A 27,779-nucleotide genomic window follows, 5' to 3' on the forward strand; every position below is an offset into this window, starting at 1 on the left:
TAAGTGTCCACTGATGGCTGGTAATTACCATATTTTCCTGCCTTGTAAACAGTGCTCCACCCTGCAGGCAATGATCATGAAGCACCCACACCGCAAACCTGAGGAAGAAGTGTAGTACTGCCATGGCTAGAATCCCCTTCATCCTTAACCTTGGTGCACAGCAACCTGAGGACAAGGACTACAGTCACTCTCTCTCCCCCCTTAAAATAAAGTCTACTGTCACTGGTTTATATTAGACACACATATGAAAAAAAAAAGAATCGTATTCTAAATACTACAGTAATACTGCACATGAAACTAACTTGCTACACAATACAAATAATTACTCTCCGTAACTCCTTACACTGACTCAAATTCCTTTAAGCCTGTGATCACATTATTGTAACTGAAAGTACATTATATGTTCTCATTAATTTCCTTGACTGCAATGTGTATGGTACTTTCTGCATTGGTTATTCAATACCCGAGCGTTCACCCCTACGTTTCTTCTTTTTTGTCTGATTCCCAGAAGTAGTTCTCAGTACTTGTGGTGATGTATCTGGAGCACCGCAAAATGGCCGTAGGCATTCAATGTGCACTATTGTGTTTTTATAGGCAACTGTAACTTCACATTAACTGGAGTCATGGTCTCTATCACCTGATATGGTCCTTGCTATCCTGTGACAAACTTTTTTGTCTTACCCTATCATGTAGAAGTCTTCCCTTGCATTCAACTGCTGCTTCTTGTTGCTCCAAAGCCTTTGCATTTCTCCTCTGGACTTGCCTCCACACCTCTGTCAATGTTTGTGTGAAATTACGCTCTACCTTTTTGTCTCTACCGTACTTTGTTTTAATTGTATCAAATGGCAATGGTATTTTTGTCCCATAAATCACCTCATATGGATGAACAAATCTGTAGTACTGTACTGGTGTAAACCTGCAAATTGTAAGGTGCCATTACAAGTGAAAGATATGGGTCCCAGTCATTATGGTGTGAGTTTATATATGGGTAGTCACTCAACATGTTTCCTACAATACGGTGTACCTTCTCTATTCCACCATCCATCTGTGTGTACTAGTAGACTAGTTATAAATTTGCAAATCTGTAGCAATGTACATAACTGTTTCATCAAGTTGAACTCCCAATGTCAGTAGCCAACAGTTGACAATGGCTTGTCCCACTGTTGCTGCATACTGATTAGGGACTGAAGTCATTTCCACATAGCTAGGAAAATGATCAATAGCTATCAACACAAAATGGTTTCCTACAGGATTCCTGTTAAATGTATCCAACACATCCGTTCCAAACATTTTAAATGATTTTGTAGCCTCTGGTAATCTCTGCAATAACACCTGTTTATGGCTCATATCTGCTGTCTGTGCACACTGTGCACTATTCTTCACACATCTCTTTCTTCCTCTCCACCAGTACCTCTCTGCTACCCTCCAATTTGTTGCCCTACAAGTATGACTTCCAAATAAAACATGATTGTGAGCTTCCTTTAGTACTTCCTCTTTGCATTTGTATGGCACCACCATGCATGACCCTAACATTGTTGCCTTACACAACAGACTGCCACATATGCTGAACTGCAGCTGTACCCTATATAGCTTGTAGTTGGAAATATGTACTACCTGCCATTGGGCAAGGCCTAGCCCTTATGTTTGTATTGTGACCACCTTCTTGCTCAACCCATCTACATTCCTGTGTATCTTCCCTGGCCTATGTACTGCTTCATGGTCAAGTTACAGAGATGTAATGCCCACATTGTTAACATACTCGATGGCCCTTCAAGCCTAATAAACACTTTAGGGCTGTACAATGTGTAACTACTTTAAATTTTTCCCAAATGAGACCAATGAAAAAAGTAAATAAATTATTTATTATTTCAAAAGTAAATGTCAAAGCTATTGATACATGTATCCCACTGTGAGACAAGACATGCAGTTCCTTCATGGAAAAATGTTTGCAGTTGCCTACAAAACCATAATTATATACAGGCACACGTCTTTTCATCCAAAGCAAATCAACAGCCACAAATGTTTTTCTTCAGGACTCCAAAAATATGGAAACTGCATGGAGAGAGATCAGAGCTTTATAGAGAATATGTAAGGGCTTCCCAGCAAAACTTCTGCACCATTGTCAATACAATAGGTACGCCAGTCCATGTAAGCCAAGATGATCCTTTGAAACACTGTGCCATAATTAATGCACAATGGTACGTGGGCACTTTGCAAAAAATGGAGCATGCTATCAAGTCAAAAAGCCCAGGAATGGTGGTGGATGGCATGATTCTGTTTCAGGATAAGGCCTATCCACAAGTTGCCAGGGTTTTTTTTTACTACACTGCAGAAATTACACTGTGAAATCTTCACACATCCTCCATACAATCTCAAAATAACCCCTGGTGATTCCTTATTTTTGGAGCCTTGAAGAAAGACATTCACAGCTGTTGATTTTCTTTGGATGAAGAGGTGCATGCCTGGGACAGTCATGATTCCACTGGCAACTGAAAAAATTTTCCATGAAGGCATTGACAATCTTGTCTCACAGTGGGATATATGTATTAACAGTTATAGCAATTACTTTTGAAATAATATACAGCTAGCTTATTCTTTCCATCTGTCTCATTTTCATTTGACTTCCCCTTATAAGTAACACCACAAATATGTAATTCTGTATATGGGACTAAGCATCCTTTTTTTCCATAGTAGAATAGTTCTTTTCTGCTTTGTTATGTTGATACAATCATAACAGGATGTTCCTCACCAATGACCTCATGGGCTCGACATGCACTCCAATGCCTGATTGGATGCATCACGTGGTAACGTAAATTCTTCCTGATAGTCCAGGAATACTAAAAATGGGCTCAATGTTAATGCTTTCTTCAGTGATTCAAACACACTTTGGCATTACTCTGTCCAGTTAAATGTAACCTCTTTCTTTAACAACTGTATAAATGCTTATGCTATATCTGTGAAGCCCCTCACGAATTTTGCATAATAATTAGTGAGTCTTAGAAATGATCACAACTCCTTACCTGCCTTAGTAACTGAACCTTGGGTCTGCTTTGGCTATCTTCCCTGCTGATTACATGACCTAAGTAACCCAATTCCTGCCTGACCTCTAGACCCATTGTCAAAATGCTACCTACAGTCTTTCAAAAATTCTTTTAATCACTGCCAACGTTCATCCATATCTTCTGAAAACACAGTTATATCATCCAGATATACCAAATGCTGCCCACATTTTAATCACCTCAGAACCCCATCTAATAACTCGTGAAATGTTTCCAGAGCATTCTTCAATCCAAATGGCATCCTATACTGATAATAACCCCAGGGTACCAAAAATGCTGTCGCTGATTGTTCATCCATAGCTACCTCTATTTTGTGGTATCTACTCATCAAAAATCCATAGCAGAAAAATATTGGCACTGTCCTAAATCATCAACAGCCTCCATGATATCAGGGATGGGGTATGTGTCAGTCACCACCTTACTATTAAGATGTCTATATACACAGCAAAACCTACATTTCTTGGACTCATCTGTCCATTTCTTTGGCACAGTGACAATAGTGGCACCCCATGACCTGAAACTTTCTACTGTTATTCCGTCAGCTAACTGTTGGTCAATAAATTATTCTGTAATTGGCTGCAAATAATGAAGCAACCAATATTGTTAATGATACTTCATTTCCATTCAGTATTTGATGTTGCATAATGGGTGTTGCCTTTGTCAGTCCTTAAGGAAAAAACACATCTTCAAACTCATATCATAAATCCACATTTCATATGTTTCTGTCCCTTGTAGATGCTCTATTTTCTTACATAATGCAATTCTAGCAGCAATATCTTGTTGACCATGGCTCACATTCTGCACATCCAAATCATTCTCCAGGATATTCAATTTGCTATAATCATCCCCTTCATTAAATTTGTTTCCTTGGGAGTAAAAATATCGAGATTCAAGGATACCATCTCCCTCTTGTATGTGTACAATGCTTCTTCTTCCAAAACGCCATGAGGTATCCCATATATCACTCTCTTTCAGTAGTTCTACCACACACAACACAATACTGACTGGTAAGTCTGGCTCCACACTCACCCAAAGTGGCTTTCCAGAGCCCTTAGGCCCAGTATCGTGTGATCAAGCCTCAGTGATCTTGTACAAAGCTTAGATGGTGAGTCCCTAAAGACAGACACCCCTTGCAACAGCATTCCATGGCCGACAGTTTTCCCTTGGTGAAAAGTTGTCCCAATGAGTTCCACTATGCATTTTCGAAGATAATTTTGGCACAATGTTCATTCAAAAAGTCCAACCCTAAGATAATACAATAACCATCACCTACATGATGCAACACATCCATACATTGTTCAAACTGAACCACCTCAATTTGAAAACTTAATTCAATCAATCCAGTTGCTCTCACATCACTATCCCCTACCCCATGCAACCTATGGTATGGGAGGTCAATCATTTTCGACTGAAAAGCTCTCTACTCACTACTGACACATGCACCCTAGTATCCAAGCTGCATTGACATTTACTGGGAGTGCCACTCAGCAGACTTGGGATTCACTTCAATGTTTAACACAGGACAATTAACTCATTATTTACCTCTATTGCCATTTCCATTATTTTTCTGCTGATAACCACCCTTCCTACACCACTGAGGCTGCTGACACTCCCACTTTTACAACATTTCAAATCATCGGAGAATATCCCACATTAATCAGGTTCACCAGTTCCTAAACTAATTTCCTTGTATTCTGTTGCTAACCTAGCATTAGAATATAGAACTTCTGAGGTACCTGTCTACATCATGTTAGGTGACAGGCCTCTCAGGAATGTGTTGAGAGCTCTATGTTTGGTTTCCTGCAGTGTTACTTTATTCATTTTATCATTCTCCCCTAACTCATAATCCCATATCTTAACTTTATGTATTCTATGGATGAACTCCTCTACTGTTTCCCTATGTTTTCTATAAAAGTACTCAGTTGCCCCTAAAAATGTCACACTGTGTTGCTTTCTTGACTATTTCAAGAGGGATGCCTCAACTGCTTAAAAGTTTGTGCAGCTTTTAACACATCATTACATCTATCAAACGTCTTTGCCTCACTGATATATGGCAGTTTTGTCATCAGTAACAACTGACTATCTGACCAACTACCAAAATCTGCCGATGTCTTCAAGTGCTCCAAAAAAGACACCTACCAGAAAAATGAGTGATCAATCTGGTGGAGGGTGGATTCACTTCACGCTCAGATAGCTAGACATGCTAACCATTCATCTGTCCCTCTAACTCTGACTTATCTGCCATTAGCTGTGCTACCCTATCTTGTAAAACTCATACTGCTACTGGCCTGGACTCAAGGATGATCTCAAGGTCATCCTAGACCTTACTCAAGTCAGTACTTTATTGATATAAGTATGTAATAACAAACTACAATCACTGAAATAAAATATTTATTGTGAATGTTCAGTGACGTATAGCAATACACTACATGCTGTTAATTCTCCATTTCCTTTGCCTTAGTTAAAAACCCATCAACCTCCTAAAGCATTCAGTTTGGACAGTAATTCTTTTATATTTCTTTGATGTTTTCATAGATCTGTCCTCCTTAACCATAATTAGGGCAGGTTCCCAGGCTTTGCTGAGGCAAAGGTGCAGCCACAGTTTATCAGTTGCTCCCTATGTCATATTAGGGTGGCTTCATTTATTACACAGACCCAATATTCAGATGTCTATGCCAAAATTCTGGTGTAGTCTTATTCCATAGTGTGTAATATGGGCAAATGATGTGTGCAGCCCCTGACTCGTTTAACTGGAGTAAACGGGTGTGGTGGTGGGGTTCATGGCAGATATCTTTGACTGTGTGCACCATTTGGCCATTAGACATATATACCTATATCGATATACTTCTTCCCACATTATCAGGTAACTGATATACCCCAGCCTTACACAGTGTGAGAGTGTCCATTACACTCACTTATAGTGCCCCAGATTTAGTCAGCAGGTGGAAAACCATCTTAATGGAGTGTTTTCTAAGGATCTGTCCAATTACCCCAATAAAGTGCAAGTGCCTATGACTTATTCCTTTTCTCATTCTTCTTCTTTGTCTGTGAGTTGTGCTGTTATCATGGCATGTAGGATTTGTCAGATTTAGCATTCCAGGAAGCTGTTTTTTCAGAACAACATTTGCAGATGTTCTATTTGTCCAGTCCTGTCACAGGCTTATTCTACCCCATCAGAGGCCAGGCCACATGTGAAAGCAGCCATGTTATATACCAGCTCTGCTACAGCCACTGCACAGCATTTGACGTTGGTATGACAACCAACCATCTGTCAATCAGAATGAATGGCAACCACCAAACTGGTACAAAAAATGAGGCAGCTCACCCATTGGGGCAACATGCAGCAGAGCACAACATGCAAGAGTTCAATGGATGCTTCACAACCAATGCCATCTGGAGCCTCTTCACTACCACCAGCTTTTCTGAGCTGCACAGATGGGAGCTATCCTTACAGCACATCCTTCTTCGCTCCCGTAACCTCCATGGCCTAAACCTAAGTTAACTCACTGCCCCCCCCCCACAACCCTCACCCAATAGTGTGTGTGTGTGTTGTGTGTGTGTGTGTGTGTGTGTGTGTGTGTGTGTGTGTGTGCGTGCGTGTACACACTCCATCCCCTGTCCCAGTACTCCCACCCATTTTGTGTCAGCTAGTTGTGTGCTGTCATCTCATGCTCTAGTCAGTGAAATCTCATGCCCAGCTGTCTGTCACCTGACCCCTCCAGCTGCACCACTACCTAGCCCACAGGCGGCTCCTCTCTCTCCTACAAGCTGCTAGACACTTGCCTCCAACCCTCTCCGTGCCTCCTGCCTCTCTCCACCCTTCACCTTGCTCCATCCTGCAACCCCATCTCACCCAGTACACACTCCATGGTCCAGGAAAGAGCTGGCAGTTGACTGAGAACACTGTAGGGAGACAGCTGTGTGTATGTGTGTGTGTGTGTGTGTGTGTGTGTGTGTGTGTGTGTGTGCATGTTTCTCCCAATAGCCTGAAAATCATCTATCATCTCCATAATGCTTTCGCTATTACTAAATGATCCTGTAATGAAGTGCACTGCTCTCCTTTGGATCTTCTCTATCTCTTCTATCAACCCTATCTGGTACAGATCCCACACAGGTGAGCAGTATTCAAGCAGTGGGTGAACAAGTGTACTGTAACCTACTTCCTTTGTTTTTGGACTACATTTCCTTAGGATCCTTCTAATGAATCTCAATCTCGCATCTGCTTTACCAACAATTAATTTTATATGGTCATTCCATTTTAAATCATTCCTAATGCCTACTCCCAGATAATTTATGGAATTAACTGCTTCCAGTTGCTGACCTGCTATATTGTAGCTAAATGATAAAGGATCTTTCTTTCTATGTATTTGCAGCACATTACACTTGGCTACATTGAGATTCAATTGCCATTCCCTGAACCATGGGTCAATTCATTGCAGATCCTCCTGCATTTCAGTACAATTTTTCATTATTACTACCTCTCGATATACTACAGCATCATCCGCAAAAAGCCTCAGTGAACTTCCAATGTTATCCACAAGGTCATTTATATATATTGTGAATAGCAACGGTCCTATGACACTCCCCTGCAGCACACCTGAAATCACTCTTACTTTGGAAGACTTCTCTCCATAGAGAATGACATGCTGTGTTCTGTTATCTAGGAACTCTGCAATCCAATCACACAATTGGTCTGATAGTCCATATGCTTATACTTTGTTCATTAATCGACTGTGGGGAACTGTATCAAATGCCTTGTGGAAGTCAAGAAACATGGCATCTACCTGGGAACCCATGTCTATGGCCTTCTGAGTCTCGTGGATGAATAGTGCAAGTATCTAGTTAATGCTATAGAGGCAAGTGAGCTGCGCGGTGTGGGTGCGCGTCTAGAGGCACCACGTCACTGACTGCGTGGGCCCTCCCGCCAGAGGTACAAGTCCTCCCTCGGGCATGGGTGTGTGTGTTGTTCTTAGCATAGGTTAGTTTAAGTTAGTTTCATTAGTGTGTAAGTCTAGGGACTGATGACCTCTGCAGTTTGGTCCCTTAAGAACTCTCACACATTTAAACATTTAGAGGCAAGTGACTCTACAAACACAAGTGTAATATACACTATCAGAAAGGTACATGCTACATGGGAATAAAACTATTCAACAAGTTGCCAAATGATATAAAATCTATGCTAAATATTAATGCTTTTGAAAGATCAATTAGAGAATATCTACATTACTACTGCTTCTGCTCAGTAAGTGAATACTTGAACCACAATAAATGTATAGATCTGTAACTCTTGTAATACATTAACATGTAGAAGAATAGAAAACTGCCCTCTGTAGTAACTAGAGTTAAGTCCATTATCATCTACATTGTACCACATATTATCAATAAATAAATAAAAAGTATCTGGACACCTGTTAATGGACATTAATATGGGGAGTTCCACCTTTCACCTTTACAGTGGCTTGAAATAACCTGGAAGCACTTTCAATAAGATGTCTGAATGTCTGTGGAGGAATGGCAGCCCATTCTTCCTCAAGAGCCACAACCAGAGAAGGAAGTAATGTTTGACACCTGGCTTTGGAGCAAAGTCGAAATTCTGGCTTATCCCAAAGGTGCTCCATTTGGGTTCAGGTCAGGACTCTGGGCACAACAGTCCATTTCAGGAATGTCACTGTCCACAAATAATTGCCTCACAGAACCTGCTTTATGACAAACTGCATTGTCATTCTGATACAAATAATAATTGTTTCCATTTACTTTATGATAAATGTGTTCATATCCTTCCATACCTAACATTTTCATAAGCACAATAAAGGTACAACACCCTGACCATGAAACATGCCCCCATAACATAACACCACCCCCTCTGTACTTCACTGTTAGGATTACATATGATGGCAAGTAACTTTCTCCAGGCTTTCGCCAAACTAAATCCTTCCATTGGATTGCCACGCAGTATAGCAACATTTTTCACTCCAAATAATTCATTTTCAGTCATTCTCTGTCCAATGATGTTGCTCTTTACACCATCCCAAGCGTCACTCAATACTGACTGCAGAAATGTGTGGTTTATAAGGAGCTGATCAACGATTGCACATCTTCCTCAGCTTCCTACACATTGTGTTAGCTGGATTGATGGTAGCACCTTGGAACTCACGATTGCTCTCTTCTGCTGATTCAATGAGATATTTTACAACCACCCTTCACAATACTTGACAGTTCTAGTTCATCAGTACGTGAGGTCTGCCTGGTCTTGGTTTAGCTGTGGTTTTTCCTTCACATTTCCACTTCACAACCACATTGTGAACAGTCGACTTGAGCAGCTTTAGAAGGTTTCAAGTGTCCCTGATGAATTTGTTACTCTGGTTCTTGTATTAAATCAATGAGCTCTACTGATGGACCCATTCTACTGTTACTGCTTCTCTACTGACAACACAATACTCACCACCTCCTTTTATACCATTGGGCTGCCTCTCATGACATTTAGTAGTCAATTACTCATTACATAGATGCGTGTGGATACTTTTAATAGGATAGAGTATTTCACAACCCTGATGCTACATATCATTGACAGCAGCTCTTCACATTCAGTCACAGACTACCTGGTGTGTCAGTTTTCATCAACCACTCCCCAAACACAACTCAGTTGGTTTTATTTATTTATTTAACTTGATCCATCTCTGAGCATTTTTATGCAATTGATATCATCATAGAGAGTTTATATATATATATTCTGCAAATACATTTTGTTGACATAGTTACAGTACAAATAATAATAATAATAATAATAATACAAGGCACATGAAATATACTCTAGAGAACAATTTCTTAATTTACCATACATAGAAAATAATATCCAGAAGCATCAAATAAACTATTGTCATACTAAGATAAATAGAAAATAGTTTACAGTTAGAAATAATTTAGCATCTCAGGTCATCCTTAGAACAGTTTTGAAATTCTGAAATATTGCAGAAAGCCTTTCTTCCATCAATTTTTGAGTTTTTGTTTTAAAATCATTAATTGAGTCATTATGCACCTGTAAAGATAAGGTATTAAATAATTTTATACCCAAATATTCATAAGTAGACTGTTTTCTTTAATATAGTTTTGTGGAAGTCTATTGCTTTCAGCTCCCAAGCTTTATGTTGATGTACAGCTTTTCCCAAGATGTAATTGTTTAAGTTTTCTTTAATCTTTAGTAGGCAACAGTATATATATATATATAAATTGTTGGGACTATCAATGCTTTTAAGTATTTAAAAAGTGCTATGCAGGATGTTTTAGATTTTGTAACTTCAGAAATAGACTTGATAGTTTTTTTTTTTTTTTTTTTTTTTTTTTTTTTTTTTTTTTTTTTTTTTTTTTTTGCCAGATGAAAATTTTTTGGACACCTGCAGAATTGAAACTTCCTGGCAGTATAAAACTGTGTGCCAGACTGAGACTCAAACTCAAGACTGGGCAAGTGCTCTGCCTGCGAAAGGCAAAGGTCCCAAGTTCGAGTCTCGGTCTGCCACACAGTTTTAATCTGCCAGGAAGTTTCATATCAACACACACTCTGCTGCATCGTAAAAATCTCATTCTATGAAACCTGCAGAATTACCCCATAAAAGGATACCATATTGCAGGTGGCAGTGAACAAAAGACATAATAAAAGTTAAGTAACAGAGGTTTTGCTACACATGTCTGTAGTTTAGTCAATAAAAAGGTAACATGTGAGAGCTTTCTGCATGAGTGGTCTGTCTGTTTGTCCCAAGTTAATTTGCAGTCAGGGTATATACCAAGTAGCTTAACAGCTGAGCACTCAGTTTCACTGCTAAATAAGCTGAAAGTGATGTTCAATGTCTTTTCATAGTTGATGGATAGCTCATTGGTTTTGAACCATAATAGACAAGTTAAGGTACTCGTTGTTTTTCTGTTTCATTTTTTATGTCTTTCCCAGAGCTAATGAATGATGTGTCATCAGCATAAGCTACAGGTTTAGTGAGCATGTGACAAGGAAGATCATTCACAAATATTATAAACAGTAAGGGGCCAAGCATAGAACCCTGAGGAACACCTTGAGTTACCTCTAAGTATTGAGACTTTTGGTTATTCTAAACTACAGCTTGTTTCCTGTCACATTGAGATAGGTGCTTATGATGGAAAATTCTAAGTGTTTGACTCCATAACACCAGTTTCTCCAGTAGCCCTGTATGCTTCACCAAATCAAATACCTTCCTTAGGTCAACTAGAATGGATTCAGCAGATAACTTTGATTGAAATGAGGTTTGTATAAAAGAAATCATGCCTTTAACTGCTTTCATTGTTGATAATTTAGACCTAAAACCATATTGAGATTGAGTCAAAACATTGTTTCCAGAAAAATGTCTGCAAATTTCCTGTTGTACTCAGTATTCTCTTATTTTGAAAAGGATAACTGACAGTGAAATTGGACGATAATTATTTGTGCATATTTTCTTGCCCTTTTTATGAATAGGGATGACAACTGTTCTTTTTGGAAGCTCTGGAAAATGGCTACTGGCATACATCCAGTTTATTAATGTAAAAAGATGAGTTGATATGAGATACACTATTTTTAATCACAAAATTTGATAAGCTATACATGTCCTGAGATTTTGAATTTTCTAGTTTTTTAATTGTTTTAACCACATCACATACTTCTATTTGTGTCCACTTGAAAGTTGGCCCAGTATTTGCACAATTTTGAAGAAACTGATTGCCAAAAATGGGGTCTAGATTAGGAGCATACATTGAACCAGAAATATACTGACCAGAAGTTGGGGTTGTAGTCAGGTTTGCTGCCTTGACAAAAAATGGATTAAATTCATATGCTGTGAGACTGACAGTACTTATGATTTCTTTACAATCTGTACCCAACTGTGCTTTTATGCTGGCTTACATATATTATTTCATTTTTCAATGTAATGTTCATTTTCTCTACAGTTGGCTATTCTAATTTGTGATCTATAATATCCTTTGAGGTTGTTATAAGTGGTTTTGTCCACATTACCACTTTTTTACTTTTTCATAGAAAAGAATTACCAAGAGCCTTAGTTTCTATAAGTTAGATGTATATCATTAGTTCTGTGTCAGTGCCTGAGTCTTCTTCTTTAATTCTATATTGTTTTTCAATCTTTGAGCAATAGACGTTAAAGGTTTAAGAGATAATTTTGATGAATCTGCGAACCATACTTACAGTATGGAGTGACGGTGTGGGGAAACTCAAACAAACAAGAGACAAAACGAGTGTTCACATTACAAAAAAAAGCAATTAGGACCATTTTAAGAAGAAAGACCTCTGAAACATGCAGAAACTGTTTCAAGAATTTAGGTATCTTAACTTTTTCATCATTATATATATACAAAACAATAATGTACATCACAAAAGGTAGTGAGGACTGGATTACAAATGCTAGTGTACACACCCACAATACAAGAAAGAAGAATGAAGTACGGAGCATACCCCACCGACTGGCAATGCTAGAAAAAGGACCCCAGTACTCTGGTATCAGACTACTAAGAAGTCTGCCCAAAACCTTGCAAGATAGTGTACTTCACAATGAATTTACAAAGAAACTTAAAGACTATCTCATTGAAAAAGAGTTTTACAGTGTTGCAGAATACTTATGCCATTAAATTTGTATATATTGTTACTCATTATCAGTGATGTAAAAATGTAAGCTAAAGGTGTAGAAAAATAATTGATAAAGAATTTTAATACTTTGACATGTCCTATATTACACGTACATTTACTGTACATGATGTAATCTTACAGGATCAAATAAAATTCAATTCAATTCAATTCAATTCAATTCAATTCAATTCAAGGCTTTCTCTACATATTTGTCAGAACTACCAGCGTGCATGATGACTGACCCTGAAATCCATATGTTCACCACTGACGTAATTTGTTATTAAATTACATACAATTTAATCTACAATATGCCACAACATTAATTAGAATGTTACAATAAATCATATAATTGTTAAATAAAACTAAATAATATATCCTGTAAAAACAATGTGTCATAGTACTTTAAAACTTTCAGGCTTAACAACTATTAACCACCTGTCTTCTTATGAAAAGCCTAGTCAGAAAACAACTGCATAACTTTTAAAACATACAAATTGATTTTGTAAATAGTTAAAATGCATTGCATAAAAATATAGTATACAATACATGGAATACAATACATGTATAGTGTTGGCATGTTAGCAGATTTTAGTGGTATATAAAAATGTATTTTATTAGATCTGTGGAGCACAAACTAAAGAAGATATTACAGAGCAATTAGATGTTTTAAAGTAACGCAAATTTTGAAATGAAAAACACAATAATTTTCAATTTATAGCTTAAATATGCATGTTATGAATACTTGCTGTAGTTTTGCTCTGTTTGCACTTTGGGCCAAAACAGCAAGAGTTTATACAGCATGTCTTCAAAACCATGTGTTCGTGGGAGCATTACTGTTGAACTGTAGTCCTAGACTGCCATCTGAAGATGAAGTCTGGTCTCTGAAACACATTTTGACTAACAAATGTATATATTAAAAATGGAAAGAGTAAAGAAAACCATTCGCTGTATAGTTCAAACACTGAGTGGCAGATAGGTGCCTAAAAAAGACTGAAATCATAGCTATGTATTTGGATAATGTTCTTTCTTGGAATTAACAAGTATCAGAAATGTACTTTGCCTCTAATGGTGCTCATTGCCCAGAGGATATTAAGTCTTAACCTACCTTCCATCCCTTATTTAAAAATGGCCACAAAATAATACTTCTTTTTCCAATTCCTCATTTTTTGATGCCTTAATTCTGGTTATTTCAAATGTTATTCATCTAAGGAAATTATGAACTTAATAGTGGCTCAATAGGCTATTCCACACTTGTAAACAATGTTGTACAAACTATATACTGCATGTTAATAATTCCTGGATAAAAGAATCATACCCTCATTTTAAACACTAAATGAATTTAAAGAGTTTAATGACTGCCTATAATTATGTATGTCTTATTTTCCAGTTGTCATATCTATGAGTACCATGCCCACCCTTTATCAAAAAATTGATGTACCTTCATATGTCTTTGTATAGTTCATAAATCTTACACTGCTCTCTCAGCAAAACAAAAGTAAAGATGGCTTGCCATTAGTCTTACTTTGACCCTACCATATCATGTGTGAAATGAGTAACTGTGTATTGTGAATGATTCTATGTTAAGCAAAGTGTTATGTCTTTGACATTGTAGAAAAAAATGTGATAATGAAATTGAGAGAGAATAAACCTTAGCATGAGCACCACCATGATGTGAAGACTTGATCCCAATGAACAACTGTCCAATAATGCACTGCAGAGAGATTGGTATTTAACACATGATTCTTCACAAAAAGTAGTCATCAGGATCTATATGTCAAACGTGACTGCTTGAAAACAGATTGGTATGACAGAACTTGTTCCAATGGTTAGTACTCAAATTGGCTAATTGGAGGTCATATTTCAGATCATATTACATGACACCACTCTAATTTAGTTACAAGAGGTATGAAGTCAGGCATCTTTATCATTAATGAAGAAATAACCCTAGAGGATACCTATATTGCACTCAGATCTTCTTATATACTGCACAGCATCATTTTCTATACATATCAGACAGTAAGTGGAAGATCGATAAGAGTTGTTCATGTTTTAAGAGAAAAAATACTTAGATGAAAAGTATTATCAAAATTTTATATGTGTAAAGTACGTTTAGAGAAAAGGAGAGTAAGTTTTTGTTTCAATTATTCATTATACCTTTCGCAATAAAATTTTCCTATTTTTGTGCCTCTTTACTTTTTCTGAAACTCGGTATGCCCTTGCTAAAATGCAGGACAAAATTATGGGAGGAAATAGCCTTAAAATATTCTTCTTTCTTAACAGATTACAATACAGAGTAACAATGCCAATGTTTCTCAAATGATTCAAATGGCTCTGAGCACTATGGGACTTAACTTCTGAGGTCATCAGTCCCCTAGAACTTAGAACTACTCATACCTAACTAACCTAAGGACATCATACACATCCATGCCTGAGGCAGGATTCGAACCTGCAACTGTAGCGGTCACGTGGTTCCAAACTGAAGCACCTAGAACCGCTCGGCCACACAGGTTGGACAATGTTTCTGAAGAGAAAAGGATTATGCTACTACAATACAACTGGCTCTGCCCTTGGGACATAAAAAGAAGAAACTTTATGGCTTAATGTTCCTGCAATGATGATGTCATTAGAGATGACCCTGTAATTTGGTTCAGCTGAATGAATGCTTAAAACTATGTCAAAAGTTTAAAAACTTACACTTCTTAAATTTATACTGTGTTTCTGAAATGTATACTAAAGAAATTATGTTATTATTAGCTGTAATTGTGGAGATTTCTCTCTTTACAGAATCCTCTGCTAGTTGCTAGTCCTGTCATTGATGTGATAAACCAAGACACATTTGAATACCACTCTTCTTCATCACAACTGAAAGGAGGTAAGCAATTGTTGCCAAATGTGTTTTAATTTCCCACTGTCATTAAATAACGTACTGCAACATGTTTTGCAGGTTTTGATTGGAGTCTGCATTTCAAATGGTTGCCTCTCTCAAATGAAGAGAAAGAAAGTAAGAAAGATCCATCTGAACCTTTCACGTAGGTAAAATTTTCCTTATATGACATACAAAGTAATTCTTGTCTCCCTGAGTTAACTGCCACTAAAGAAAGTAGTATGCTACTTTTATAAGGGGAAATACAAACTTTGAACCACTTTGTAATACATCTTACATAAACCACACCAACATTTTAACTGCCTTTCTGCAACAGGTACTGTGTTTACAATGTTGATAGAAACATGTTTTGTCCAGCAGTAATGTTTATCAAATGTGTGGAAGCTTAAAAAAAAGTGGACAAGTGCAAGTGGGACATATGCTCTGAGGATTTCGTACAAACTTAATTATGTACATAGGTAACAATTTCATGTGGCACAGTGGCCTGGTGCAAGTCTTTCTAATGGACCTCACTTTAGTGACTTGCATACCTCTAACTTATCCCAGTTATCCAACCAGGGAAAGGAGCCTGCAGTTTAAATTGGGATCTGAACCATGTGCTGTTTCTGGTGACTCCTCATATCACTGACAGTGAAGGCTAGGTTAAAACAAAGACTAAAAACTCTGTGGCCCAACCAAGATTTGATCCTGTGACCTCTGTTTTGAGGCATGCTAGACCACCAGACCCAACAAGTAAATATTTCATCTATACGTTTTGATGAAGGAGTTAGTGAGTATCAATATATTTGACATACATGGGTGCATTTTTTGGCTGCATTGGCTTAGAAGCTTAAATTTTTCGTGCCACCAATGGACTGTAGACCTTAGCACCTTACATGAATTTCAACTTGATACCTCTACTTATTGCTGAGAAAACATGATCTTAACAGACAGACAGACAGACAACAAAGTGATCCATCCATATGGGTTCTATTTTTACCGTCTGAGGTATGGAACCATGGTAAGAAAAGAAAATAAATGATTGGTTCAAAAATATCCAATTTGTGACACGTACCGGTTGGTACTACACAGCAGCTCTGTGCAGCAGCCCCTTATATCATCTAGAACCTTCATCTGAGGATGGTCTTTTAAATCAGAGCTGGCAACCAGAAGTAAAAATGAAAATTTAATAAGATCTGGTCTGCTTTTTATTAAAGTATTGAGTACAGTTAGTGTTGTTCCATAATGACATAAAGATTTTTAATCATTGGTGCACAGCAGTTCTCTGCACCACCTCCTCATGTCATCTGGAGTCTTGCTCTGAGAATGGTCTTACAGACTGAAACCAACAGCCAGAACTAAAAATAAAAATTTATTGTGCTATGGACTGCTGTTTATTAAACATGCTGTTTATTAAACATGATCACTGTTCTTCCATAATGATGTTAATAATTTTCAATGCTGGTACATAGTGTGTATATTCTCTTATAAAAGTTACTGTACATAATTTGTCGCAGATCAGAATGAGTAATAATAACCTTATCTACAATACCACATAGCAAACTGAAAAATTTTCAGTGAACAGACTAATTATGCTGTAGGGTCAACAGATAGAAAAGTTACTTTTCAAAGAAATCTAATGTGTTTCTTCCCAACATTTTATGATATTTGATAGGTGAATTTTATTTAGAAACTTGTAGTGTCTACAGGATGTGCCAGGAGGAATGGTCAGTATGCATATCTTAAGAGCTATGAGCAATTCTTCATCTTCAATACTGTGAAACAAATTTCTTCTAGCACAAACTCTTTACTTTCCATATTTTGGGAAAAGGTAGTATGGACCAAAACAAGAAAAAATTTCCTATTGAACATTGACTCTAAAATGCATACTTAAAGAGCTATGAACACTTTTTTAGAAGTGATGTTTCACAGTAGTGAGAATGTGAAGATGTTTTCTGTCTACTCTGTCTGCTGCCTGCAACACTCTCAAATGGGAATATTCTTGATGAATTTATCTTATCATCACATTCCATGAAGAACTTAGATGAAACAGTTCTCCTAATTGCCATGATCATCATTTCATTTCCTCTTTAAAAATAGTCCCAGAACCACTCAGCTGATAACCCAAGGAGTATTAACGAGTGGAAAAGCTGCATTCTCATGAATATCTCTGAATGAAGTGTGAGAGCATATCTGCATTAACAAGCAAGACTTTGGCAAAAAAAAGTATGAACTTTGCTCATCTGTCACTTGCACCTGCCTCCAGAATCTTGCCCTGCTAGTGGGAGTAGGTAAACTACTGTGAAACAGTGTTACAAGTTCCAATAACTAAAAACTGCTGTAAAACAGTGCAAAAAGTTCCAATAACTATCTGAAACTATCTGAAGATCACATGAAAAATATTGGCACTCAGAATTTGAGGACGGCTGTCAATTTAATGCATAAGGAACTAAATGAAGTGATAAAATTAATGCTGTTCAAAAGCCTCTACTTTGCTCCAGTTATAAGAGCATTAGTTAAGCATGAGAGCATAAGCAGCATCAAGAAAGCTATTCATAGGTTACCCTCTGGTGCTGCTGAAGAGGTAAGAAAGATGACATGTGAAAAAGTCCTCAACAAAGTTAAAATGCCAAAGACTAACATCTTTGTGAGAGAGCACTTGGCTCTTTTTGAGAAGAAAGCCATGGTTAACCTAGCAACAGATGAAGACAGTGCAACTGTGGTGCTACATCACTTTACTACTGGTGGAAGATTGGGGCATTGACGTAAAACCCGGCTTACAAGCAAGTGAGAAAGGATTCTTCACCAGCTGTGACATGGAAGACCATCTCACTCCTCACCAGCTCAGGCTTAGACAAGGAATTGTCAAAATGCTGTTCCCACAAGAACTGACACTGCTACTGCTTAATGGTCCTACAAAAATGCAGAAGCAAGGAGCACTATTTATGTCCACAGTGAAAAATAAATTTTCCCTGTGCGTGGTACTGTCAAAAACTTGTAAGGTTGCTGAAGTCTCTCATGGGTCATTGCCCTCACTATGTCAAGCACTCAAAGACATTTTTTAAAGTGCTCAAAACCTGTGTCTGGGCAACAGTGACTTCCTGATCAGATTTGATGTCACATCTCTCTTCCTTCATGTGGGCACCCATCTAACACTCCTTAGTAGTTTTTCCTGGTCATAAGTAGTGACCTGTGCTTGAACAGGAGGGGGAACTGCAGACTGCAGAAAGTGTAAGGTCATCCACAAGCACAAAAGGCAAAATCCCTGCCATTACTGGAGTCAGAGAGCAATTTTTTTAGGTTAGTCGGACTATAGACAGACAGTCTTCAAATAGACTAAGACACTAGGACAAAACAGGACCATTATGTACATAACAGTTTCCAGAAAAGTAAAATTAATTTGTTTCATCATAGCATTAGGTAGCTGAAAAAAAAGGTATATGAGTTTCTTGTGTCCCTAGCAGGTGTGGAAAATTCTGAAGTGATAGATGCTAAGTGCCTATCTCCGCACCATGTAACCACAGGGATAAAAAAGTCAAACATCATGGATTATAGACTTAAAATTTTTTGTGTAGAATTAACAAGACAAAAGGTGTTGTGGCACATAGAAAAGTTGGACAAAAAGTCAAAGATATTGGAAAAAGCAGTCTTTGTTTAGATTAGGACCTAAAAGCACATGCTTGTGAGTTTTTACTGCAGAAAACTTCTCTTGTAATTGTAACGGTCTACAGATCCTCTGTAAGAAGCTTTCAGCTATTTATGAAAAATCTAGGTGTATTACTGAGCTACCTGTCAGATAAGAAGAAACAGGTAGTAGTTTGTGAGATTTCAGTGTAGATTTCATAAAAGATTCTGACAGGAAAAATGAACTGGAGTCATTATTTGGCTGTTTCAGCAGTGAATTTTCCAACTTATGTGCAGCAGTATAGCAGGAGCCTGATTGATAACATTTTTATAGACAGTGCTCAAGCTGAAACGATTAATATGTACCCTGTTGTTAATGGGCTGTCTCATCATGGTGCACAATTAATGACAATAGACAATGTAGCATCTTACGGCTGTGAGGTGTACAAAGCACTGACACTTATTAATGAGACCAGAACAGAATGTTTTAAGAATACGTTGAGGTATATATATTGAAGGAGATCCAAACGTGAAGTTCAAGAAGTTCAATATATTCCACAGAAAATTTGTATCAGTATTTGAAATTAGGTTCCCTACAAAGCTCCCTGCTCCCCCCCCCCCCCCCTCCCCCCCCAAAAAAAGAAAGGTTACTTGCATTGTACAAAAAATACTGTACTGCTTTCTAGAAAAGTCATTAAAATGCCCAAAAATATGTGCATCCTGATAGAAATTATTAATACCTTGAGCTAGAACCAGGACACTGGCCACTGACAACTCAAGGGTTACACTGAATCTGATTTACTTCAAATACTTCCAAGCCACTCTTCAATAAGTGGAGCACTCTAAATTGACAACATCACACACACTTTCTGTCTTGAAATTTTTTTATGAGCAATGTACACTCACTTGAAATTAATAGCTGTATCCATTCAAGCAACACCAAATAATGGAACAACCTCTATACAGAGAATGTAATCTTGTCCATCATACAGCAAAGTGTGCATTGCTTTGCACCCCACAACTTGAACATGGTCCCCACATGAAATAAAAACTGACAGTAACAAGGTACAGATTTCAATCACAAGTTAAAGTTTTTTGTGGGTTACTTCTTCTATTTGTCAAATGTTACAATTTTAATGTAGTACACGGAAAGTAAGAACTTTTGAAAATGTTGCACTTCTATAGAAAACTGAGGGTAATTAGCAGACCCAGTCACTGTGACTGGGTTTCCAAAGTAATACCATGATAGCTGCTAACTATAGTTGATGACCATCAACTTCATCATAAATTAAAATCTGGTGCTCTCATAGATTATTATTATATGTGTATAATTTTAATTTAATATAATGCAGTGTTAAACTACCCATGCATGTATTTATACAAAACATTTGTATAAAAATTAACTTATGTTGAATAGCCTGTAAATTGATTTATTCCACATTATTATTGTATATCAAGAGCTATAGAATTTTGTCATCATAGTTTACACATTATATAAAATGACATGTACTTTTATTTAAAGTCCTTTGACTTTCTGCAGTTATTGTGAACAGTATCAGCAACATATTAATATACACTTTTTCTCCATTTACAAATCCTGATTTAATATTCCTAGGAGTCCAACCATTGCTGGTGGATTATTTTTAATCAGCAAAGATTGGTTTCATCAACTTGGGGCTTTTGATCCAGGCTTGGAGATATGGGGTGCTGAAAGCCTAGGTAAGTATTAATCCATTAAGATTTTATATGTACAATGTAAGGAAGACTATCACATCCACAGGTTCACAAACTGTGAAGGAATTTTCAAGACAAGAGGTTATGCTAAACATATACACTATGGTTGTCTTTAAAACAGAGAAACAACAACTTCTCAGTTTTCATTAGTGAGTACCAATCAACTCCTTTAAAATTGCCACTACAGTAACACATTTGTTTTAAATATAAGATACTTTTCCCCTTTTTTAGCCCAGTGGGGTTTTATGCCTATAATAAACACACACATCATGTAACAATAAAGATAAATTTAGTTCACTATGATGCACAACAGCAGATGCTTGATAAAGATCCTACTATCTTAATATGGAGTGGTTTTTGATTATAGTATTATGAGGTCAAGGATAGTTTTATGGTAAACCATAAAAATTTAAACAGCTCACGATACTAATTCCAGTGAATTTTCATGTTCATTTGCAGCATAGGCCCAGTTTAACTGCCTTTTAGATGCATGGATTTTACACTGATATATAAATATATTCTATGTTTACCTTATTTTTCAGTAAAATTTGATTTATATTGTCACAGAAGAAGCTGAGTAGCACAGTCACTGTGGTGTAGTGTTATGATACTAGACTGTTGCATGGAGGGTTGTGAGTTCAAAACTCACGTGAAGTGTAAAATTTAAATTTCTTTATTTCATTCATGTACATTCTAGAAATATCCACAGGTGTCAAGAAAAACCTTCATTAAGTGAAGTTAGTATTTGTCATTTATCTAATTACACCTGCCTCTATGTGACATTATTCTGGTGGAGACGCTGGGTATTGGAACTTGTGATAGTGCACATTATCAATGACACAGTGGCTCCCATCAGGCCATGAAAGAGCCACCGTTTACGTGGCGAGAAACCCGAGTTCGAGCCATATTCAACATATCGCAATCTATCAGAGACAGAAGAAGAATAGGACATTACAATGACAGCAGCTGTGTGCCACCACATGAGACATCCTTCCGGGTTCTCTGGTGATGATGGCCAAGATCCAAACAAGTGGCTGAAGGTATATGAGTGTATAGCCAAATTTAACAAGTGGGATGACACCGTGTGTTTGGCTAAGGTATTTTTCTACTTGGAGGGCACTGCCAAGCAATGGTATGAGAACAATGAGGAGAAGTTCACAAGCTGGGAAGTATTCTAGGCAGAGCTGTGCAAGTATTTTGGTGACACACAATGACAGAAGTGCAATGCTGAATATAAATTAAAGTGCAAGGCACAATGCCCATGAGAAACTACAGCATCCTACATTCAAGATGTCTTGGAGCTGTGTAAAATAGTGGATCCTAGAATGAAGCAGGAAGATAAGGTTGCACATCTCATGAAGTGTGTTGCTGAGGACATGTATCAAGCCCTACTCCTGAAGGAGGTTTCGACAGCAGACGACTTCTTAAAATGGTGACAGTATATCGAGACAATGCATCAAAAAAGAAATACATGCGAGAAGTTTGAATGGCTTCCAAACACCGTATCAATGTCTGCGATGGAGGAAGGAACTGATTTCACAAGTGTTCTTCATCAGATAGTCAGAGAGGAAGTTCAGAAGGCACTTGGATTGCACAGCGAGCAAAAAACCAAGATGCTTCAAGAGGTCATAAGGGAGGAAGTGGAACAGGCATTGAACCCAATCTCTCGTCCTTCATTTCCATTTAAAACGATGAAAAAGTCAAGACCCAGGGTAAGTTATGTTCCTACAATGCCACATGAGGAACCTGTTTGGGCACCAAGGAAGACTGCTGTCTGGAGGACCCAGAATAACCAATCAGTATGTTTCCACTGTGGATGACCGGTACATGTGGTGCACTATTGTCAAGAAAGGTGGCAGATATCTGATGACACCCACACCAGAAGACAGCAGACTGATCTTAGCCAATGCCAGCTCCGGAAAAACGAAGATGAACAAGAAGATGCAGGTGCAGGACGACATGGGTCACTATCGCTGCAAGCTAGCCGCTGAAGAGGATGCTCCCCAACACGCCGATCAAGGTCTCCATTGCCATTTAGAAGCTCCAGCCAATCACCTAGCCACTGCAACCTGGAAAACTAAAGGGTGCGACCTTCCTCGGAGGTGAGGCCACTGAAGAGAAAAATCCTCTGCCATTGATCGCTACAAAAATTATAGGAAACTGCGTCAATATCCTCATGGATGGCCAACCAGCCCAAGCTCTTGTGGACCCTGGAGAATCATATTCCGTCATTTCAGAGAAGTACCACCACCAGTTGCAGAAAACCGTATTCATCGACAACAAAACATCTCTGTTGAAGGTGGCTAATGGGAAATATGTAAAACCTACAGGAAGATGTGTCATTTGTGTGGGTATAAGTGGCCATACAAAGCCCTTAGAATTCATTGTCTTACAAGAGTGTAGACATGACGTCATTCTCAGATGGGACTTTTTGAAAGCTTCTCAAGCAATTATAGATTGTGGTCAGTCGAAGATTATGCTAGACAAGATGAGATACTGTGGACGGGAAGATGCGCATCTGCGTGTGTGGAGACTATGTGTGCTGGATGAAGTGATCTTTCCTGCAGCCAGCACTAGAAAGGTAACTGTCATATGTCATCCCATGCAGCAACCTGTGAATCTTGTAGTGGAATGTAAGAGAAGCATACCAGTGAAGGAAACTTGGTCATCCCAGCCTCTGTCATCTCATTTAAGAATGTATTCGGTGAATTATGAATAGTTAGCTGTCACCGAGAGCCTCAGATCTTTCCAAGATGCATGTATGTAGCAAACACTGAGCCAGTATTTGCTGAACAGCTGAGCATCATAGAAACCTCCCATGCCAAGTCTGTAGGTGAAATTGGAGCTACCACTACAAGACAAGAGCTTCTAGCTCGACTATCACCAGATCTCACTACGGAGCAACAGTAGAAGCTACTTGCCATTCTTCAAGATTTCTCTGAATGCTTCAATCCACAGGTGAAGAGCAAATTAGACAAATCAACAGTGAAGCACCGGATTAGCACTGGAGACCATCAACCAATAAACCAGGGAGCATACCATGTGTCAGCAACAGAATGTCGAATAATTTGCAATGAGGTAAAGAAAATGATGAAGAATGACATCATTCAGCCTTCTCAGAGCCAATGTTCATCACCAGTGGTTCTTGTTAGGAAGAAAGATGGCAGTTGGTGCTTTTGTGTTGATTACAGGAAGCTTAATAAGATAACTAAAAAGGACATTTACCCCCTTCCGTGAATTGACAATACACTAGATAGTCTGAAGGGGCTAAGTTTTTCTCAACATTGGACATGTACTTGGGATACCGACAAAGTGGAGTAGATGAGGCAGATCGTGAGGAAACTACATTCATCACCCCTGAGGGCCTGTGTGAGTTTAAGTTAATGCCATTTGGTTTGTGTGATGCACCAGCAACTTTTGGACAGATGATGGATAATCTTCTAAGTCACCTGAAGTGGACAGTGTGTCTTAGTTATTTAGATGACATTATAGTGTTCGCAGAGACATTTGATGAACATATAAAAAGACTGAGGGACGTTCTTAAGTGTCTCCTACAAGGCAGACTGAAACTTAATCCAAGAAAGCGTCTCCTTGGAGCAAAAGAAATCAAAATACTTGGAGATCTTGTGTCAAACAAAGGTGTGTGGCCAGACCCAGAAAAGGTGAGATCTATAATGGAATTTCCTATTCCTGAAAGTATTAGAAACATGAGAAGCTTCCTCAGATTATGTTCTTATTACCATCGTTTTATCAAAGACTTTTCTATCAAAGTCAGGCCACTCCAAGAGTTGTTAAAAGCCTATGCTAAATTTACCTGTGGTAGTGCTCAACAAGATTCTTTTGATGTGCTGCGAAAAGCTCTGACAACTGACCCTGTACTTGGTCTGTATGATGAGAGAGCACCTACAGAACTGCATGCAGATGCCAGTGGGTATGGGATCAGTGCTGTTCTGGTGCAAATTTCGGATGGAAAAGAGAAGACTATACCCTATGCTTCTAGGACACTTACAAAAGCCGAGAGAAATTCCTCAGCTACAGAAAGAGAATGTCTTGCTGTGATCTGGGCCATGTGAAAATTTCAACAGCATCTCTATGGAAGGCCATTCAAAGTTGTTACACACCATCATTCACTTTTTTGGTTGACAGGTCAAGGATCCAACAGGACGACTCGCCAGATGGGCACTGCGTCTGCAAGAGTATGACATTACCATAGTGTACAAAAGTGGAAGAAAACACCAAGATGCCAACTGTCTCTCAAGAATCCCTGTGCAAGACCATAAAGACTTTGATGAAGATAGTGACTGTCTCACTGCACTCCAGGATCTCTCTGCTGAGCAGAAGAAGGATGCCAAGATATCTCAACTCATGCTTGCCTTAAATTGGTCAGAAGATGTGAAAGGACAATTTAAGGTAGTTAATGGATTACTTTGCAAGAAAAACTTTGATCCATTTGGAAAGAGGTGGCTACCAGTGATTCCTAAACACATGCACATAGATGTTCTACAGAAATTCCATGACACACCTGAGGCCCAACATTTAGGATTTGTAAGAGATTTTTCTGGCCACGTTTATTTAGGGGCGTCTGTCACCATGTGTCGCACTGTCGAGAGTGCCAGAGGAGAAAGGCAGTTCCTCAGAAACCACCTGGCCAACTCATACCAATTCCAACAGCTGAAACGCCTTTCCAGAGTGCTGGAATTGACCTCCTTAGACAATTTCCAATGTCTGCTAGTGGCAAAAGATGGATTATTGTTTGTACTGATTACCTGACACACTATGCCATTACAAAAGCTGTGGAAACAGCCAAAGCACTCAAGGTAGCCAAATTCATCATGGAAGACGTTTTATTATAACACAGTGCCCCAAGATTGTTAATTATGGATTGAGAGAAAGTTTTTCAATCAAATCTTGTGACAGAGATAAACTGTTGGTGCAACATTACTCATCACATGATGACTCACTACCATCTACAAACTAACAGGCTTACTGAATGCCTTAATAAGACCTCGGTCAACATGCTATCAATGTTCGTCAGTGTTGAGCAGAGCAACTGGGATGAGGTATTACCTTTCGTGATGTTTGCCTACAACTCCGCCAAACAAGACACCACAGGATTAATGCTATTTTTCCTGGGGCATGGGCGTGTGGCAACTACGACGATGGACACTGTGTTTCCGTTACATCCTGATGACGTGGACGATGACTACATCGGCCAGGTGTTAACCAGAGCTGAGGAAGCTCAGCAGTTAGATCGACTCCACACATGCTGCAGGCTCAAAAAAACGATCGCTGAAGGTATGACACGAACCACTGCCCTGTTGTCTACCAGCCTGGTGATCTCGTCTGGATCTTCACTTGTGTGCGGGAGGTTGGTCTCTCTGAGGAGCTCCTCAGGCGCTACTTTGGACCTTATAAGGTTGTAAAACAGTTATCTGATGTTACTTATGAAGTTGAAGATTTTGACACCGACACAAGACAATGAAAGATCAGAGATACGGTCCACGTCGTTCGAATGAAGCACTATAAGGATCCTGCAACCCAGGGTAAATTTGAAGCTCCAGCGACAGGTGACAAGTGGAAAGGTGATGAAGAGCATAGTGGCAAAGGAAGTTCTAAGAAAATCACCACCAGCACAAACATCAGTCATCAGGAGTCGGAGTATGCATGACCTATGACTCGTTCCCGGACTAGGAGGACGCAACACAGACACACTGTTCTCTGGAGGAGGGAGCAATGTTGCAGAAGAAGTTGAGTAATGCAGTCACTGTGGTGTAGTGGTTATGATACTGGACTGTTATATGGAGGGTGGTGAGTTCAAAACTCTCCTGAACTGTACAATTTTAATTTGTGTATTCAGTTTGAGTGTCATGAATCATTGTAGTGGAATGTTCTGTAACTGTAAATGTACAATATGTGTTCTGACCATATGCAGTTCACTCCGCACTCTTGTATGTGCAAGTGCTAAATAAATCTTCGTTAAGTGAAGTTAGTGTTCATCATTCGTCTTATTACACCTTCTTCTACATGATAATATTTCCTTTCAAAAACTTAAGTCACTTTGTCAATGAGGGACATTTTCAGGTTTTTTTTTTAATGCTTGTAAGATATGAATGTTCCATCTAGTTTTCAAACTGGCATGCTGTAGTAATTGTACGAACCATGTACTGTATTTGACTAGCATAAAGGGTGATCCATCATGCATGACACTGAAAATATGCCAGTATTGTCAATGGATATAATTTTTGAAGTCAAAAGAACTTCAGTGAGGTCATATTGCAAACTGGAAGCTCATGTCTGGACATCCACATGAGATAAGCAGCCATTACTAATTGCATCATGAGAAGCAGCATTAATACAAACTAAAGTTACACTCTGCGTCAGCTGGAAATCTACTGACATAAGTAACTTTGACAAAGGGCAGATTGTTATTTACCAGGACCTAGGAACAAGTACTTTAGAGATAGTGAATTTGACCAGCTTTTGTCATACTACTGTTGTGAACACCAATGGAAAGTGCTTAAAGGATGGGTAAACCAGAAGTAGGTGACAAGCTGTTGGACATCCACACCTCATTACAGAATGTGTAGATTAGAGATTTGCCCACTTTGGAAAGTGCTTAAAGGATGGGTAAACCAGAAGTAGGTGACAAGCTGTTGGACATCCACACCTCGTTACAGAATGTGTAGATTAGAGATTTGCCCACTTTGTGAAGCAGGATAGGTAGAAATTTGTAACAGATCTGATGACAGAGTACAGTGCTGGTGCAGCCACAGGTCTTTCAGAAACACCAAATAGGTTGTCTCCAGATATTGTTCAGGAGAATGGCTGCTCAAAATATGCACTAGGCATCTTGAGCCATCTACCT

The 27,779-nt window shown here is 38.5% G+C and overlaps 1 protein-coding gene across 2 annotated transcripts in view; it reads left to right on the forward strand.

The window, feature by feature from the left end:
* LOC124721571 (polypeptide N-acetylgalactosaminyltransferase 16-like) overlaps positions 1–27,779 on the forward strand; it is a 555,752-nt gene that overhangs the window by 472,614 nt on the left and 55,359 nt on the right. For both annotated transcript variants that reach the window (XM_047246612.1, XM_047246611.1), the window contains exons 7-9: positions 15,478–15,565; positions 15,638–15,722; positions 20,796–20,899. In XM_047246612.1, the coding sequence (XP_047102568.1) occupies positions 15,478–15,565; positions 15,638–15,722; positions 20,796–20,899 (277 nt within the window). The remainder of the gene's footprint in view (positions 1–15,477; positions 15,566–15,637; positions 15,723–20,795; positions 20,900–27,779) is intronic.

The sequence above is a fragment of the Schistocerca piceifrons genome, chromosome X (assembly GCF_021461385.2).
Source record: "Schistocerca piceifrons isolate TAMUIC-IGC-003096 chromosome X, iqSchPice1.1, whole genome shotgun sequence".
Classification (NCBI taxonomy): Eukaryota; Metazoa; Arthropoda; class Insecta; order Orthoptera; family Acrididae; genus Schistocerca; species Schistocerca piceifrons.